Source organism: Ceratotherium simum, chromosome 17 (genome assembly GCF_057802395.1).
Source record: "Ceratotherium simum simum isolate JZ-2026a chromosome 17, ASM5780239v1, whole genome shotgun sequence".
NCBI lineage: Eukaryota > Metazoa > Chordata > Mammalia > Perissodactyla > Rhinocerotidae > Ceratotherium > Ceratotherium simum.
This window is the reverse complement of record NC_141916.1, coordinates 46,003,381-46,021,417: the sequence shown is the minus strand read 5'-3', so window position 1 is coordinate 46,021,417 and position 18,037 is coordinate 46,003,381. Positions and strand designations below refer to the sequence as shown.

The window sequence follows — 18,037 nt, the reverse complement described above, 5'->3', positions numbered from 1 at the left end:
GGCCCACTAATTTGCATGAAGACAGAGCAAATGAAGGCAGAGCTGAGACGCCAAAGACACATGGTGGTTGCGTCTGTACTGACCATGTACAGACTTCTTTTCTTGTCATTATTCCCTAAACAATACAGTACAACTACTTACATAGCATTTACATTGTATTAGGTATTATAAGTAATCTAGAGATGATTTAAAGTATATGGGAGGATGTGCCATGGGTTACACGCAAATACTACGCCATTTTATATAAGGGACTTGAGCATCAGAGGATTTTGGTGTCCGTGGTCGTCCTGGAACCAATCCTCCTTCCTACAGACAGACATACAGCAGGGAGGACTGTACTGAATTTCTCTCAATCTCAAATTTTCTCATCTGTAGAATGGGGATAATAATCCCATTTAGGATTATAATGAGCATTATATGAAAAAACATAAATCCCTTTAACACACTGCCTGGTACGTAGGAAGCTGACAATACCAGGTTGCACGTCTTATCATTTTAAACCAAAGTCATTCTCAATTAAGAAGAAAAAAACACAGCAGCCCGGGATCATACCTCCCTATGATGTGAATAAATATATTTAGATGTCCTTTGGCTGGCCCTTTTAGAAACAGCAGAGGCTCAGCAAGCCAAGAGTCGTTCAGGAGCGAAGATTTGTCTGTCAAGAATTCCGGCCCACACTTCTCAAGTTGGCAGAAGCACGTCCCGTGCCCTTCCCGGGGCCACCCCCGAGTGCAGCAGGGCTGGAGCGAGCCCGGCTGGCCCCCCGCAGAAGCGCGTTCCCTGGCGTCCGCCCAGAACCCGCACGCCCGCTGGAAGTCGACTCGGCCGGCCTCGGGGCTGGGCGGGCGCGCGCAGCGGCGGCGGGCGCAGCGGGGGCTCCCCGGGCGCGCGCTGCTCACCTGCCTGGCTCGGCGGCACCGCGGCGACCAGCAGCAGCAGCAGCGGCAGCAGCGGGGGGGCCGGCGGCCCGAGGCACCCGTCCGGGCGGTGGCGGGACATGGCTCAGCTGGAGGAGGTGGCCGCGGTGGCAGCTGTTGGAAGAGCGGCTCTCGGGCCGGCCGCCGGACGCCGCGTCTCTGAGGTTGGGGCGTCCTTAACTTGCCTCTTTCATTAGCCCTGCCTGTTTGGGGCTTTTCGAGAGGAGGAAGCTTCACGTGGCCTTGAGAACCACCTTCGACCTGCTGGGCCCCAGCCTGGGAAAGGCGGGTCCTTTCTGACCCTCTAGCACCCTGTGGGACGGGCTAGCCAAGTTCCCCAGGGGCACGTCTGGGATCTGCCAAGGCTACGTGCCACTTTCTCCGCGCTCGTAGGGCAGTTTTGCGGCTCAGGTTGGAACAGATAGTTCACATCAACGCCGCTAGCCTCTGGCTCCAGGGCCGGCCACTCCTCTGTAGCAGCCGGGACGGGGCACCCTGAGCAGTGATGAAATGCATGCCCCTGCCTACACGCGGCTCTGATTCTTTGCCATGAGATCCTCGCGGGTCCCTTTTCCCTCAGGGATCAGTGCCCCTCCATCCCACCCTGTTCAACCTAAATCTGTTGGCGCAGCTCAAGACTTTGGATCCTTTGCTTTTATCTTCATTGGCGGAGCCACCACTGGACAGTGATTCAGACAGGGCTGAACCTAGTATATCCCTGAGCCCCTGTGAAGTCCCCATTTCTGTGCAGGGTCTGTTGAAAGTGACATTGTGAAGTCGGCAAAACTATGCCTTGGATGACATTATGAAGTGGGCAAAGGGTGCCCTAGGTGACATTGTGAAGTAGGCAAAAGGCATTTTATTCATTCAGTAGCTTTTACTGACCCCATCTTGTGTGCCAAGTACCAGTGATATACAGACAGTTAAGAGCGTACCCTACCACAGGCAAGAAGGGACAAAGCCACAGGAATGAACAGGTACTCGGAAATTGCCATTGGTGTTGTAGTAGGGCTATGCTTAGGGTACAGTGAGGGAACCCGGGACGGGACAAGCCACCACCCAGCTGGGAGCCTAGGTACCCTACTCTTCTCCTTGGTCTTTCTTCCAAGCTTCACTGAGGTCTTAAGGGGAGATGGGAAGGGGGGACAAGAGGCACCGTTCCTAGAGGGGAAAATACATTTGTAATTGTTAGAAAAGACACAGAACAGTGACATCAGATCTCTGTGCAAATTGTTAGACACAAGTCCTAAGTCATAATTTTCTTTGGTGATAGCACCCTATCACAATACCTGGATAATAATATCATTTAACGAATTGAGGGAATTGACATTGTAAAAATTGCACATTTTCCTTCAAGTTAGAAAATGAAAATGAAGGAAAATTATGAAGATTTTGGTTGTGCCATGTTGGGAATAGAACTATAATAGGACATTCAAGGAAGTTGTGTCTTGGGAATATTTTAGTCACGCTACCTCTGCCACCCTCCTCCACCTTACAAACCCTTTCAGTCCAAGGAGCCAAGTGTTGGGATGTGATCATGTGTAAGAAAATGCCTGATGTGAACTACGAGGTATGCATTCGTCTATTATTTAGTCATCCATTATTTGCTGACTCCCACGTTCCAGGCATAGGGCAGTAAACAAGAGGGACAGAGTCCTGTCCTCGCAGAGCTTGCGCTCTAGTGCGGGAAGCAAATTATACACATACAAATTAATTAGATCAGGGTTTCTCAGCCTCAGCATTGTGACATTTTGGACCATAAAATTCTTTGTTGTTGGGGGGTTGTCTTATGTATTCCCTGGCCTTTATCCACTGGATGCCAGTATCTCACCCCCTCCCCCCAAGTTGTGAGTATCAAAAATGTCTTCAGACATTGCCAAATGTTCCCCTAGGGGCAAAATTGCCCTCAACTGAGAATCATGGAATTAGGTGATAGTAAATCTTGCCTTCCTTAAATTGTTCAGGGTTTACATATCTGGGAAGGAAATGAGCAACAAAACTCATTCCAAAGTTGAGGGGGGAGGACCAAAGATGTTGACTGTGAAATGTTTTTATCACTTCTGTAGTAGACATGTTTTGGGGCTACTTACTATCCATTACCCTATTTCTGGTACCAATTTTTCACGAATCTGGACTCTATTGGTTTAGAAGTTTCAGTGAACAAAGGAGGAGGTATGTTTCCACCAAGAGACACAGTAATAGTTGCATTGAATTGGAATTTGAAATTGTTACTTGGTCTTTATTGGGCTCCTCTGAAAAAAAAAAAAAAAGGGCAAGAATAGGATTACAGTGTTGGTTAAAGTGATTGAGCCTGACCATCGAATGGAAATAGCACTGTTACACAGAAGGAGATGGGAGCAGAAGGAGCTCAAGGGAGTCCCTTGTATCACCATCTCCTACTGAAATGGTTAATCACCTCACCTGGACAGCACCACCAGGGACTCAAGGCTCCTCACCCCAATGGGCAAAGAACCCCAACCAGCGAGATGCTATCCCAAAGCTAGGGGAACATGGAGAGAAGGTAAAGAAAAGAAGTCATGAATATCTATAGCCAGGTGACCAGTTGTAGAAACAGAGACAGTGGCCTCTATCTATATTTCTTTCCCAGCTATAACATATGTATGGTGGATTCAAAATTTTACAGTTCCAGAATGAAATGTACATAATGTAAATTTGTTTCTTTTCCAAAAGGTACATAATTAACTTAGCATTCCAACACTTATCTACTGATGGCAGAAATTTTAGAATGCCAAATTTAAGGTTACTCAGTCTTCTTTGGGCTACATCCTTAGCATCCTTTGCCTCGTCCATATCCTTCCCCCCTTTCCTTGAAGTTGATCTTAGTTTCGGGGGCTTATGTATTGACCTGGCGTTGGATAAGGGGCATCCACTCTGTGAGTCATCCTCTTGGCTTGGTGGCCTCCAGTAAGATGTAGTTGATCTCTTCTGGTCCTCATTGTGGTATTCTGTTGTTGGCATCTGTGGCTCTTGGCCTCAGGTCTAGATTCCTACATACTCTGTGTATTAGTTAGAGTAATGCTAACTACTATGACAAATAGACTCAAAAAGTCCAATGCGTTAATGCAACAGCAGTTTATTTCTGGCACATGTACCAGTCCAGTGTGGGATTTCTTAATTGGTAGGTGCCTTTCCTTCATGTAGAAATTTAGGAACCAGCCTCCTATTATCTTGTGGTTCCACCGTTCCATAAGGCAGAGGTTCCCAAACTTTCTTGGTTCAAAGTGCCCTTAGAGTCTCTCAATAATATATTCTTGGGACTGCAGACCAAAAGAAACATCTAACAGTTCCTTTATTAAGTAGATGGGGCCAAACAACTTAATAGTAATAATTTGCTCAGTGTCCTGGATGGTACTATGTTTTCCTCAAAAATTTATATCTCAAATACCCCCTTTGGTCCATTATGGTGTGTTCTACTGATATTACTATTTCCTGTGAATATTTAGTATATCCTACATACTCGTGAATTCACTGTGGTTGTTGAACTGTATGCAGGAATCATGACCCTAGGGTCTTGGAGTATTTTCTTCCAGCCAGAAGGGGAAAGAGGATGGGGAAAGCACTCCTGCTTTTTAATCACATCTGCTCACATTCCATTGGCAATAACTAGACATATTGCCATACCTATATGCTAAAGAGGCTGGGAAATGCAGCCTTCAGCTGGGATGTCATCTCTTAGCATGGAAACAAGAACACACATTTTTAGTAGGCAGCCAGCTGTTTCTGATACACTGGGCAACCTCTCCATCCAGACTTGGATTCTGTTGGGTCCTTTGGCTCATTTTCAGACCCCTCAGAGCCCTGGGGGTGGCAGTAGCAACTCAAAGATAGTCTAATCTAGTGTGCCCAATCAGTGAGCATGCTCTTGGGTTCATCTCCCCAAACACCTCCCTCAGCCATTGCTACTCTACAACTCAGGTGCTGTGTGGAACACATAACTCCTTTTCAAGGCTCGCAAGTTCATGGGCTACATTCTGAAAGTTTAAACATAATCTCCTCTGCTCTGATAATTCTAGACCTATCTTGAGTTTCTATTGCCAAATATTTCCACACCCTGCCCCACCCATCAAGTAGGCGACTCATCCCCTAGAGGAAGGGTGATGCTGGTCCTTGCATCAACCCACTATGTATTTCTCTTATCAGCTCTTCAAACTTTTTACTTCTTTGGGATAGGAACTAAATCAACATTATTAAACATCCTTATTCCAATTTACTGTTCTTAAATATACTTTATGCCCTTTTATTTCAATCTGTGTCTTTCAATTTTCCAAGTCAAGCTTTTGAATATTTCAAACTCTTTTTCTCTCTCAGATGCATAGATCTTACATTTTAATTGCTTTGAAAACTATAGTCTCTCCCTACTCAAGACTACAAAAAGCCACAAATTTTACTGTTTGGTCTTTCAATATTTCTGTCTTCTCCTCTCTTGGGCAATAAGCCTTAGCCTCTTGGAATAAATCTAGTCATGGAAGACTTACTAGGTTAAACAAAAATTTCTCAGAAGAAGAATGTGTAGGATAATAATTTAGACTACTGCCCAACTTCTCTTCTGTATATTTACTTCTGTAATTCTTTTTCTTTTTCTTTGCTATTCTTTTTCTCCATTATTGTGTGTAGGTTGTTTTGGTAGTTAAACTTACTATTTTGTTCATAGATATCAGAATATTGAATTCACATTGCTGCAGAACCAAAGAAAGGATGGACATTCTTCAGAAATGCTGGGCTTGGGCTGGAAGTCCATGGAGCTTGTTTTGATCACTTATAACACAGCTCTGGACTGTCTGCCTAACCTCTCTTCCATTCACTTGCCTGCCCTTTATATAAGCTGCCATTCTTTACAATTTCTAGACTGCAGGTGTCTTGAAAATTGGGTACACAGAAGAGGGGCTGCCATTGGTCAGCGATTGTAAGGCCGCTAGCATGTCTTAGCTTTAGGAGCACGGTGTAAGGGTGGGATGTGAATCAGGAATGCATTGCCTGCAGCAGGAGAGGTAGAGGTTAAGAGAGAAGTTTCTATACAAGTTGAATACTGATTAGGTGGTTTAGTATTTTTTTTTTTCCTATAGATGACAAACATGAACTTTTTACCCTGCTGATAGGCATCTTCGTCCCCATCTTTATCTCCAAGGAGGCTGAAAACGGCTCCTGAATACTTTTAGGGCCAAAAGCATTTTCTGCATAAAGGGTTGTAATTTTTTGCCTGAAAGTTCTTTTTTCATATTTTCGCTAAACCTCTTTTTTCTACCTGTTTCCTAAATTGAGTGGCTACATCCTAGAGTAGCTGCCACTGACTTCCTCTATTTCCTTTTCTTCTCCCACTCTTAAGATCTTAGTATCTTCTCTTCATTCTATAGACAGAAGTGTAACTGACAAATAAAAACAATTAACAAAACACATTCCTTTCTTAGTAGTGTTTAACCTTGACTGTAGTTGCAAAATATTCCTGTATTAAATGTCCCCGCTCTTCCTTCAGGTTATAGGAAAGGATTTAAGCCTGGATAATACATATCAATGAATAAATGAAAAGTACTTGATAAATATTTGATGAATCTGGCTGCTACTGATATTCTTAAATGAAGACAATAAGAGGAGAAATTTTAGGCAGTTAATTCTCAGGGAGTGACTAGAAATTAACATTTAAATATATCCCCAGGGTCAAAACTTCAGAAAATGTTACTAGAGAAAGATCCTATTCCAGTCTAGTTGAGTAAACTAGATGAGCATCTCCTGGCTACTGGGAATTGAGTTATAAACCGTGTATATCAATCTTCCAGACAACTGTGTCTGAGAAGGGAGTTTTGAGGGAGCGGTGCCAAGAGAAATTTGAATACTCTCTCTGTTGAGAAATACATGCTGTCTGTGAGCTCTTTTAATTTAAAGAGGAGTGATCAGAAAGAAGAGCCAGCACAACATGAAGTCTTTGAAAAATATTGCAGAATGAGGGAAAGGAGACATGATCCTAAAATCTCAGATTTCTAAAAACTATCAATTTTAGGAACCAAAAGAAAATTTTAGAAAATGTTTCAGCGTCTTCTATAGGATATGAGAAAACGTAGCCTCTATTTACTAAGAGAAGAAAGTTTACAAAGAAAAGCAGGTTGAGAAGAAAATGCATGAGACGAAAAGGAAGATGGATAGAATAAGAAAGGGTTGATAAAAGACGAAAAATTTTATAGTAGAATTGACATTGGCATTGGAGGCTAGTAGTAAACAGCAGAAATTGACACTTGAAAATTGAGTCAGTAATTTGAAGGACAAATTGATGAGGGCTTCCAAAAAGTAGAAGGAAAAGATAAAAATGAAAAGGAAGGTAAAGATGAGAGACACAAAAGACTTTAGAATTCAACCTAAGAATGATATGTGTTCCTGGAGATAAAATCACACTAATTAGAATAGAAGCGCTGATCAAAATACTACCAAGAACACTTTCGTGAGCTTCATAAACAAACCTGAGTGCTTCTCCTGATGTGATGTGAGGGGAGGAGAACAGCATCACCTATGTGGTAGTTTTGGCAAAAATCTTTAACCTAAATCAAATCATGAGGATAAAACCAGGCTCGGGCCAGCTTCATGGGCACATGGCACATGCAGTCAGATATACCCCACCCTTAGAAGGGACCCATGCTTGGTTTAATGCTCTGCTGTCACTGTCTTGAAAGTCTTACTAATTTCTGAACAAATAATCCTGAATTTTCATTTTGCACTGGGCCTCACAGATTATGTAGCCATTCCCGAATCTGGTAAATCAAGATTGTGGGACATTCTACAAAACAACTGGCTTATAGTACTTTTTAAAATATCAGTTGCTTAATAGACATCCTCTCTTCCTAAAAAACCCATCCTCCCCAGAAAAAAGCATGCAGGGAGTACTTTTCTAGGTTAAAGTCAATTAAAGAGACGTGACAGCCAAAAACAATGTGTGATCTGTAATTGGATCCTGAATGGGATGTGTGTGAGCATATCGACAAAAGACATTTTTGTGGAGAATATTTGGAGAAATTTAAATAAATAAGGACTGTGTATTGATGGTATTGTATATTTTTAAAATTTGTTGCATGTGAAAATAGTACTGTGACTATTTCAACCTTCAAAAACAGAAAACAGTTTAAGAGGCAAAACGTTTATTTCGGATCAAAGAATTGCAGTTCAGGGAGCACACATTCAGGTAGAAACCCAAATAGCCACCTGCTAGGGAGTAAAAGTCAGCCGCTTTTAAAGGCAAAGAAGGGAGGTTTGCATTACAAAGAATTTTAATTGGAGTTGGAGGCAGCGAGCTAGTCTTGACTAAATATTGATTGACTATTGATTCTATCTTCAGAAAGTCCACAAACCTCAGTCTTGTGATCAGAATGTCTGTTCTCCTGCTGACTTCTCAAACAATTGCTGGTAAAACAATTGCCATTTTGGGCCAGTCCAAAGGGTTGGCCCAGTTCAAGTTCAAGACAGCAAAGCAGTTTCTCTGGAAAGGCAGCTCTGACTCCATTTTAGAATGGCTCCACTATAATCAATTTTGACAATATGCAGAAGGATGTCCTAGTTTTTAGGGGACATACATGCTATGGTGAAGTGTTATGGTGTCTGCAACTTACTTTTTTTTTTTTTTTTAATTTTTTTTTTTAATTTTTTGTTTATTGCAGTAACATTGGTTTATAACATTGTAAAAATTTCAGGTGTACATCATTGTACTTCTATTTCTGCATAGATTACATCATGTTCACCACCAAAATACTAATTACAACCCATCACCACACACATGTACCGAATTATCCCTTTCACCCTCCTCCCTCCCCCCTTCCCCTCTGGTAACCACCAATCCAATCTCTGTCCCTATGTGTTTTTTTATTGTTGTTATTATCTACTACTTAATGAAGGAAATCATACGGTATTTGACCTTCTCCCTCTGACTTATTTCACTTTGCATTATACCCTCAATGTCCATCCATGATGTCACAAATGGCTGGATTTCATCGTTTCTTATGGCTGAGTAGTATTCCATTGTGTATATATACCACAGCTTCTTTATCCATTCATCCCTTGATGGGCACTTAGGTTGCTTCCAAGTCTTGGCTATTGTGAATAACGCTGCAATGAACACATGGGTGCATGTACCTTTACAAATTGGTATTTTTAAGTTCTTTGGATAAATACCCAGCAGTGCGATGGCTGGATCATATGGTAGTTCTATCCTTGATTTTTTGAGGAATCTCCATACTGTTTTCCATAGTGGCAACTTACTTTTAAATGGTTTGGTAAAAATAAATGTATATATGGACAGAGGTAAAATAAATGTGGCAAAAAACCCCACAATAATCCTTTTGATACTGGCTCAACACAAGGTTGACATAAAGGAAGCCATATTGTAGAAAAGAAACCCTACTGTAACTTTGAATGACCTCTGATAAACTAACTCAGCTGAATATGCACCCAGGAGATCTAATTGCTCTGTAGATTTTACGACCCCTGCTTGTGCATGTACCTCCCAGCTGTGATAAGATGATAACTTTGTTCTTTTGAGTTCCTTAAGAATGTGATGACCCCTGAACAGAGAGTCTATGCTGATAGCCACCATCAATGAAAACTGAAAGATCTGGTGTGGCGACTCCCAGTCTGGAGCACCCGAGGGTTAACATTCCTAACCCCCTGCCCTATAACCCATCAGCCTGTATAACTGCTGTAAGATTTTGTGCCCCCTTAAGATGATTCTTTTGGACATTAGTTAGCCATCTTCCCCCTTGCTAGCAAGCTGTAATAAAAAATCCTTTCTCTCCTACCTCCTTGCCTCTTGACTATTGGCACATCTTGCGGTGTGCAGAGTACCCCCCCTTGGGTGGTAACACTTTCAGCAAATCTTTTTTTTTTTTAATTTAAGAGAGTAGTTTTTAATGAGTATTAGTTCATTGGCTTCCTAGCTGGCTTTTTACATCTCCAGAATCTCCCTTTCCATGCTGCCAGCAATACCTAAGCTCTGGGAACCTCTCTCCTCTCCTCTCTCAGCAGCTAGCACGTTCCTTCTCTTAGGCATAGATTCTCTCAAGTTTAAATCCATCCGTCCACTGGCCCTGGAGGCTAAAGCTTCACCTTTCAGGTTTATCAAAGCCTTCTCTCAACAAAGGTGGGTCTCTCCCTAGGGATGATTGCATCCCAGTATCAAGAAAATAGTAGGTACTGAGTTGGCACTTAAGCAAAATAACAATAGCAAAACAAACAAAAAAACAAACCCAAACTGTGAACATTTCAGTGGTATGAAAATGGAAAATGTTACCCACGCAGTATTAAAAATCAGATGGACTTTGACAATTGAGAATCATCTACAGACCTTTTGAGGGAGAAGGTTGTGATCACGAAATTTCACATTGAGTTAATTTTAGTTCATGTGTTAAGGTAACAAATTTTCGAGGATTCAGAAAATAGAATCATTTTTGGAAGAATTACTTTGATATACTTCAACTGACTGATTGACAAGTCAAAATTAAGGCCCAAGGAATAGAGACATCATAATGTAAAAACTTAGAGGGGAATCAGTTTAGTAAACTCAGGACCCCAAATTCAGGAATCAAGTTGGTTCTGTATTCTCAGGTGGCTTCCGCAACCTTGCGGACAGCTTGCCCCACAGTGCTTCCATTAGCAGGACTGTATTTTCTTTCTGCTTCCTCTTCTTCCTCACCAGTGACACAAGGTGTGTTTCTCAAGCTGTGTTCTTCACAGCGCAGTGCAGATTGATTCCTTGCTGTGGTTGATGATCATTTAAAGTAGTTGTAGGTGTTTTTCTGTTCATCACTTGCTACCAAGTAACTAGGTTGGAATACTATGTCAACAAGAATTACACAACAGAAGCCAAGTTGCATAAAATAATGGCCATTTTCATTGCCAAATAAATTGAGCAATAATTTTCTACATCCTGACAACTCCTCTTGAACAATGAGTTATGTTTTTAAAAATTGGCTATGAACAACAAATGACTCAGGGGCAATCTATTAACAGTCATGAAGCCCATCCTCTTATTGTTCACCTTCTAGGGAATGATCTTATTAACTATGCTTAGGTAGTGTGGGATCTTTGGCTCAGCTAAACTAGGATTCATGTTTGGAGGTGTCTGACGAATGCATGTGTCCACATGTATCCATCTGCCTGTGTTGGTTTGTACTGAGGAAGGAAACTGGAGAAGTAAGTTTGTGTGTGGGCACTTGAGGGGAAAGCAGAGTGAGTGGGGAGAAGGAAGAAGGGATGGGGAGAAAAGCATGACGTCTCTTCCATAACTTGCCTCCCTTGATAACTTGGTTTGAGCTCTTGAAAGAGAAAGGAGCTTCAGGCAGTCACAGAAGCAGCAGACTTCAAGAAAGAGTTTGTGTGACTTGGACTCTTTAGAACATTGTTCTGATACCAGAGGATAGCACGGGCCGTGGAGTGGGGAAGAGAAGCATACTTTCCATGTTAGCATGCCTTCCACTAAGTAAAAACTGCAGGGAGGGCCAAATTGCATTGGCAACATTAAGAGACAATGCAATACATATGGTAAAACACCACCATAACTCAGTGAAAACCAACCCCACATGCCACGAGCAGAGTCCAAAAATTACATAGTTTAATGTAAGAGACACACTTTTGCAAGGTTAATGAAATGAAAATGGTGGCCAGGAGGAGCATGGGAATCAATTGCCTATTCTATCATAACCAGATTTGTTTTCCTGCGTATATATTTGTATATATGTCGTTACCTACCCAAATGGAGACAATTTTTAAACAGGGGTGGGGGAGGGGAAGCAGGCTAAGCAAAGAAAAGAATTATGTGAGCGTATTATAATAGATGTCTCTGTGTTGTGGGATTTGGGGTGATTTTTTTTCCCAGTTGTCAGTATTTTCCAAAATTTTTATGACAAGAATATAATAGTTTTCTCATCTAAAAATTTTATTTTTCTTTTAAAATATCCATAGGAAATTTCATTTTATAAAAACAAACTAAAATATTTGAAGATGTCCTGACTGAATAAATCCTCTTAATAGATTGTAACTCGAATCAGTAACAAATCCTCGTAATAGACTGTAATTAAAATCAGGAGTTTTAAATTGGCCATTGTACACTGTGAAACATAAAGTATATTTCAGATCAAGCCTTTTCACTTTGAATAAACACTTTGATTAACAGTTCCATTCATGGCATTTTTGTCATTGTTGTCACACTTTTCTTCGAAGCCTCTCCATTGCCAACAGCAACAGTGGGTGTATGAAACATCCACGAGGCATTTTCAAAATACTCATGGTTGCTTAATGCCCCACAATCAATCTGATCTTCTGTGGGCTGGGGTTTTGAAAACCTTCCCAGAAGACTCAGATTTCCCCTAGCCTGCACTGTTGGAAACCACCAACCTATATGAGAAAATTCAAATTTCATAGCTTAAGCCTCACAATATGACTCTCTATGCCTTTCTATCTCATTTTATCTCTCCTGGGTGAACCGTCTGCTGGTCTACCACTGGGTCTAAAATATCTTGCCCTTTCTTTCCATTTTTCAAGAGATTGTTCTCCTAGCTTCTCCCTTGACTCTCTTCCTTTCCGTAACCAATCTATGTTTGAAGGCTCAGCGCTAGGCCCAAATTAGGCATGTTCAACAAGTACTTTGGAGAGCTTAGTAAAAAATAAATCACTCTGCTAGATACTGGAAGATCCCTAATTAGAAAGCTTGTAGCTCCTGCTCTGGAGGAAGAACTTACTATCTGATAGTGGGATTTAGCTAAGTACACAAATTACTACAGTGCAAGACAGAGTAATGCTAAATGCCACACAAGTTCAAGTTCTGTGAGGTTCAGAAAGGGACCAATGAGCTCTACTCCCAAGCTGCTTTGATCCATGTTGACCTTTTCCTTCTTTGAATTATCATTGCACTTATTATTATGCCACTAATTTTGGCCCTTGTTCTCTTTTTTACGTGTGTGTACTCTCCTTAAATACCTTGAAATCAAGGGCAAGTCTTAAATGAAATTGGTTTTTCTCCAGAGGAACCCCAAACAGTGGGGTACCTGGGTTGTATGGAATTGAATTCCAGGTTAGGTGGATTATCCAATAGCATGGATGGTGGTAATGCAATGGCTCCACGAGGGGAAGGACTTTCAACGCCCCACGCTCTGAAAAAGAGACTCAACTAAGTCTTCCCAAATAAACAATATGCTCAGTAAAAGCAGTGCACTTGCTCTCTAACCTCCAAGACTGGCCCCTGGCTGTTCCTCTCGACCAGATTGCTTCACTAGCTTCACATATAGAAACTCTGATGCTCCTAAAAGAAAGACGGTTTGCCTTTTGATCCATTATGCTTTCCACACAACACCTCTTGTTGGCACTAGGATTTGATGGCCTAGGAGATCACTTTTTTTTTTTTAATGGGACATTTATGTATTTATTTTGTGAGGAAGATCAGCCCTGAGCTAACATCCATGCCAATCCTCCTCTTTTTGCCAAGGAAGACTGGCCCTGAGCTTGCCTCCTTGCCAATCTTCCTCTACTTTATGTGGGACGCCACCACAGCATGGCCTGACAAGTGGTGCATCAGTGCACGCCCGGGATCCGAACCCGGGCCACCAGCAGCGGAGCGCATGCACTTAACCGCTAAGCCATGGGGCCGGCCCCAGGAGATCACTTATTTTTATCCCCTCTTACCTCCCTTATTCTGGTCAGTGAACATAGTGGTTAAGGTACGTGGTTTCTAGAATCAAAATCACATGGTTTCAAATCTTCATGTTGCCACTAACTAGCCAGGTAACTTTATATCTCTGTGCCTCTGTTTCTTCATCTGTGTAATGGAAATAATAATGCCAGTACCTCCCTCATAGGTGTGTTATAAGTAGCATGAGTTAATAGAGTTAAAGTGATTTGACAATATCTGTGTAATATAATATTTCCCAAGTGCTCTCTTGATCCAGCTTTTAAGTCAGGGCTAAAAACTCTCCAGTCCCCCTGCAGGCAGTTTGCTAAGCCCCACCCAAACTGCTTCCCTTATTAGTCTCCAACTCCGTTGGGTCACAGCATCCAGTACCCAACTGCTAGAGGACCCCAGATACCTAACACCTAGAGATGGCCTCTGGGCCCTGGGAATTATTCAAAATACCAGTCCCTAGGAAGCCACAAAACCTATCTAGCCCCACCCCACTTACCATAAAACTGCCCTTACAGCTCCAGCTTGCTAACCATGTCCCCAGGTGCAAACTGCCGTTTCGCCTTCATGGCGGCCTTCTCTAGTCTGGAGCTGTAAGTAACACCGAGTTCTGCCTTTCATCTGAGTGTCACTGTGCTATGTCTGGCCATCCAAAGAACCTACAATTATACCTAATATCGTATAATTATGAAATGACCTGTACGTGTTAAGTATTCAATAAATGTTACCTTTTTAAAAAAGGGCCTTCTATTCTCAATTTCTGTGGACACAAATGTTGCATGACTATTCTTCTTAAGAATTCAAACTATTTAACCTTTAGATGGGAGCAAATCTTAGTAGAAAAATATCTTTCCAGTTTTAATTTAGTTTGACTTTATCGTATTCCAATATACGAACTGAAATATATGGAAGGAAACCAGAACATGTCACCCCAAAATATGCCTCTTGGACATAAAAATTATTTTGAGCCAAAGGCAATTAAGAAGCAGTAAACATAGAAAAAGGGTCTGCTTTTCTGCTTAAAGGCTGGAAATAAATTTTCCTGTTACTGGAGACAGACTCTTAGCTCAGAGAGGGCACCAGAATAATCTGCAATTAACCCATATCTTCCTAGTTAGGGAAGATAAGGACTACCCAGCTCTAGTTGGCTACCCTAGCCAAACCCCTTTGTCTTGTCAATTCTTCACAAATTTATTGTTTCTTTGTCTAAAAGGTACAAAAGTTTCCTGCTCTGGCCACTTCTTTGGGTCTTCATTCTCTTGTGAAGACTCCCACGTACACGTAAAAATTCAAAATCTGTGTGCTTTTCTCCCGTTAATCTGTCTTTGTCAGTTTAATTTTCGGACCCAGCCAGGGACCCTCAGAGGGTCCAGGAAAACTTTTTCCTCCCATATAATACCACAGTGGAAAATATAGTTTATATATCTAAAATACAGTTTAGATATAATTTTTAAAACCTTTTATTGTGCAAAATTTTACACCTAAACAAAATTGGAATAAAACCACATGTACCATCACCAGCTTCAATAATTTGGCCAATATTCACCTATACTTCATATTCTCATCCCTCTAAATGATGGAAACTATTTTCTAAAATCATAATAACAACACCCTTATAATATGTAAAAAATTGACAATAGTTCCTTAATATTATTAACTACTCAATCAGTTTCCAAATTTCCCCAATTATCTCATAGATTCTTTTTTCTTTTTCTTTGATTTCTTTGGATCAAGATCCAGAGTCCACTCTGCAGAGTGCTCATTTAATCAATATGGTCTTAAGTCACTTCTAATCTATGACTTCCCCTTCATGTTTTTTTTTTCCTTACAGTTTATTTGTTGAAGACTCCAGGTTGCTGTCCTGTAGAGTTTCCATACCCTCGCTTTTCATACAGCAACTCCCCATTTGCCCCTCCTCCCAGCCTCTGGCAACCACCATTCAACTCTCTGTTTCTATGAGTTTGACTATTTTAGGCACCTCGTGTAAGTGGAATCATGCAGTATTTGTCCTTCCATGACTGGCTTATTTCACTTAGCGTACTGTCCTTAAGTTTCATCCATGTTGTTGCATTTGGCAGGATTTCCTCCTTTTCAAAGGCTGGAAAATATCCCATTTTATGTATATAGCACATTTTTTTATCCATTCATCTGTAGATACGTTTAGATTGTTTCCACCTCTTAGCTATTTTGAATAATGCTGCAAAGAACATGGGAGTGCAAATATCTCCTTAAGATCTTGATTTCAATTCTTTTGGTTAAATACTCAAAAGTAGGATTGCTGGATCATATGATAGTTCTATTTTTAAGTTTTTGAGGAAACTCCATACTGTTTTCCATAGCTGCTGCACCATCTGACATTCCCAAAAACAGTGCATATGGGTTCCAATTTCTCTACAACCTCGCCAATACTTGTTATTTTTTACCTTTATTATTTTTTTTATGATGGTCATCCTAACAGGTGTGAGGTGATATCTCATTGTAGTTTTGGTTTTCATTTCCTTGATCATTAGGGATATGAGCATCTTTTCGTATACCTGTTGGTCATTTGTATATCTTCTTTGGAGAAATGTCTAGTCAAGTCCTTTGCCCACTTTTTATCTGAGTTAGTTTTTTCTATTGAGTTGTAGGAATTCCTTATATGTTTTGGATACTAACCCCTTATCAGATACATGGTTTGCAAATATTTTCTTCCATTCCATAGGATGCCTTTTCACTCTGTTTATTTCCTTTGCTGTGCAGAAGCTTTTTAGTTTGATGTAGTCCTACATGTATATTTTTGCTTTTGTCGCCTGCGGTTTTGGTGTCATATCTAAGAAATCATTGCCAAGACCAATGTCATGAAGCTTTTCCCCTCTGTTTTCTTCTGGGCGTTTTTCAGTTTTAGATCTTGTGTTTAAGTCTTTAATCCATTTCGAGTTGATTTTTTTTGTATGGTATTTCTAGATGTATTCTTGGATACATTTTGCCAATTGTGTATTCATGGCATCCTTGTCAAAGATCAGTTGACTGTATATATATGTGGGTTTATTTCTGGGCTCTCCATTCTCTTCTATTGGTCTATACATCTGCCTTCATGCCAGTACCATACTGTTTTAATTACTGTAGCTAAGTAACATATTTTGAATTCAGGCAGTGTGATGCCTCCAGCTTTGTACTTCTTCTTTTTTTTTTTTTTTTGTGAGGAAGATCAGCCCTGAGCTAACATCCATGCCAATCCTCCTCTTTTTGCTGAAGAAGACTGGCCCTGAGCTAACATCTATTGCCAGTCCTCCTCCTTTTTCTCCCCAAAGCCCCAGTAGATAGTTGTATGTCATAGTTGCACATCCCTCTAGTTGCTGTATGTGGGACGCCGCCTCAGCATGGCCGGCTGAGCGGCACATCGGTGCGCGCCCGGGATCCGAACCCGGGCCACCAGTAGCGGAGGACGCACACTCAACTGCTAAGCCACGGGGCCGGCCTCCAGCTTTGTACTTCTTTCTCAAAATTGTTTCAGCTATTCAGAGTCCTTTGTGGTTCCATATGAAGTTAAGCATTTTTTTTTTTTATTTCTGTAAAAATTGTTGATGAGATTTGGAAAAGCAAGGCATTGAATCTGTAGATCACTTTGGAAAGTATGGATATTTTAGCAATATTAAGTCTTCCAATCCATTAACATGAGATGTCTTTCCATTTATTTGTGTCTTCTTAAATTTCTTTCATTAATGTTTTATAGTTTGCAATGTATAAGTCTTTCACCTGCTTGGTTAAGTTTATTCTTAAGTATTTTATTCTTTTTGATGCTATTATATAAATGGGATTGTTTTTTAAATTTCCTTTTCAGATTTTAGTGTATAGAAATGCAACTGATTTTTGTATGTTGATTTTATGTCCTGTAACTTTATTGAATTTGTTAGTACTAGCAGTTTTTGGGTGGAGTCTTTACATACATATAAGATCATATCATCTGCAAACAGATACTTTTCCTTCTTTCTTTTAGTTGAGATGCCTTTTATTTCTTTTTTTTGCCTAATTGCTTTTGCTATGACTTCCAGTACTATGTTGAATAAAAGTGGCAAGACTAGGCATCCTTTCCTGGTCCTGACCTTAGGGGAAAAGTTTCAATTTTCACTGCTGTGTATGATGTCACCTGTGAGCTCTTCATATATGGCCTTTTTTATGTTGAGGCAATTTCCTTCTATTTCTAGTTTGTTGAGAGTTTTTATCATAAAAATGTCTTGAGTTTTATCAAATGCTATTTCTATTGAAATGATCATGTATTTTTTTCCTCATCCTGTTAATGTGGTATTTCACATTGATTGATTTGCTAATGTTGAACCAAATTTGCATCCCAGGAAAAATTCCCACTTGGTCATCATATATGATTCTTTTCATATGCTGTTGAATTCAGTTTGCTAGTATTTTGTTGAGTATCTTTTCCATCCCTCACTTTCAGCTTATATGTTCTTAAATCTAAAGTGAA

General features: G+C 40.7%; 1 protein-coding gene across 1 annotated transcript in view; it reads right to left on the bottom strand.

Moving 5' to 3' along the window:
• PLBD1 (phospholipase B domain containing 1) overlaps positions 1 to 1,325 on the bottom strand; it is a 55,755-nt gene extending 54,430 nt beyond the window's left edge. The window contains exon 1 of the mRNA XM_087442716.1: positions 900 to 1,325. Coding sequence (XP_087298842.1) covers positions 900 to 999 — 100 coding nt within the window. The 5' untranslated portion in view covers positions 1,000 to 1,325. The remainder of the gene's footprint in view (positions 1 to 899) is intronic.
• Between the last annotated feature and the right edge of the window lie 16,712 nt (positions 1,326 to 18,037).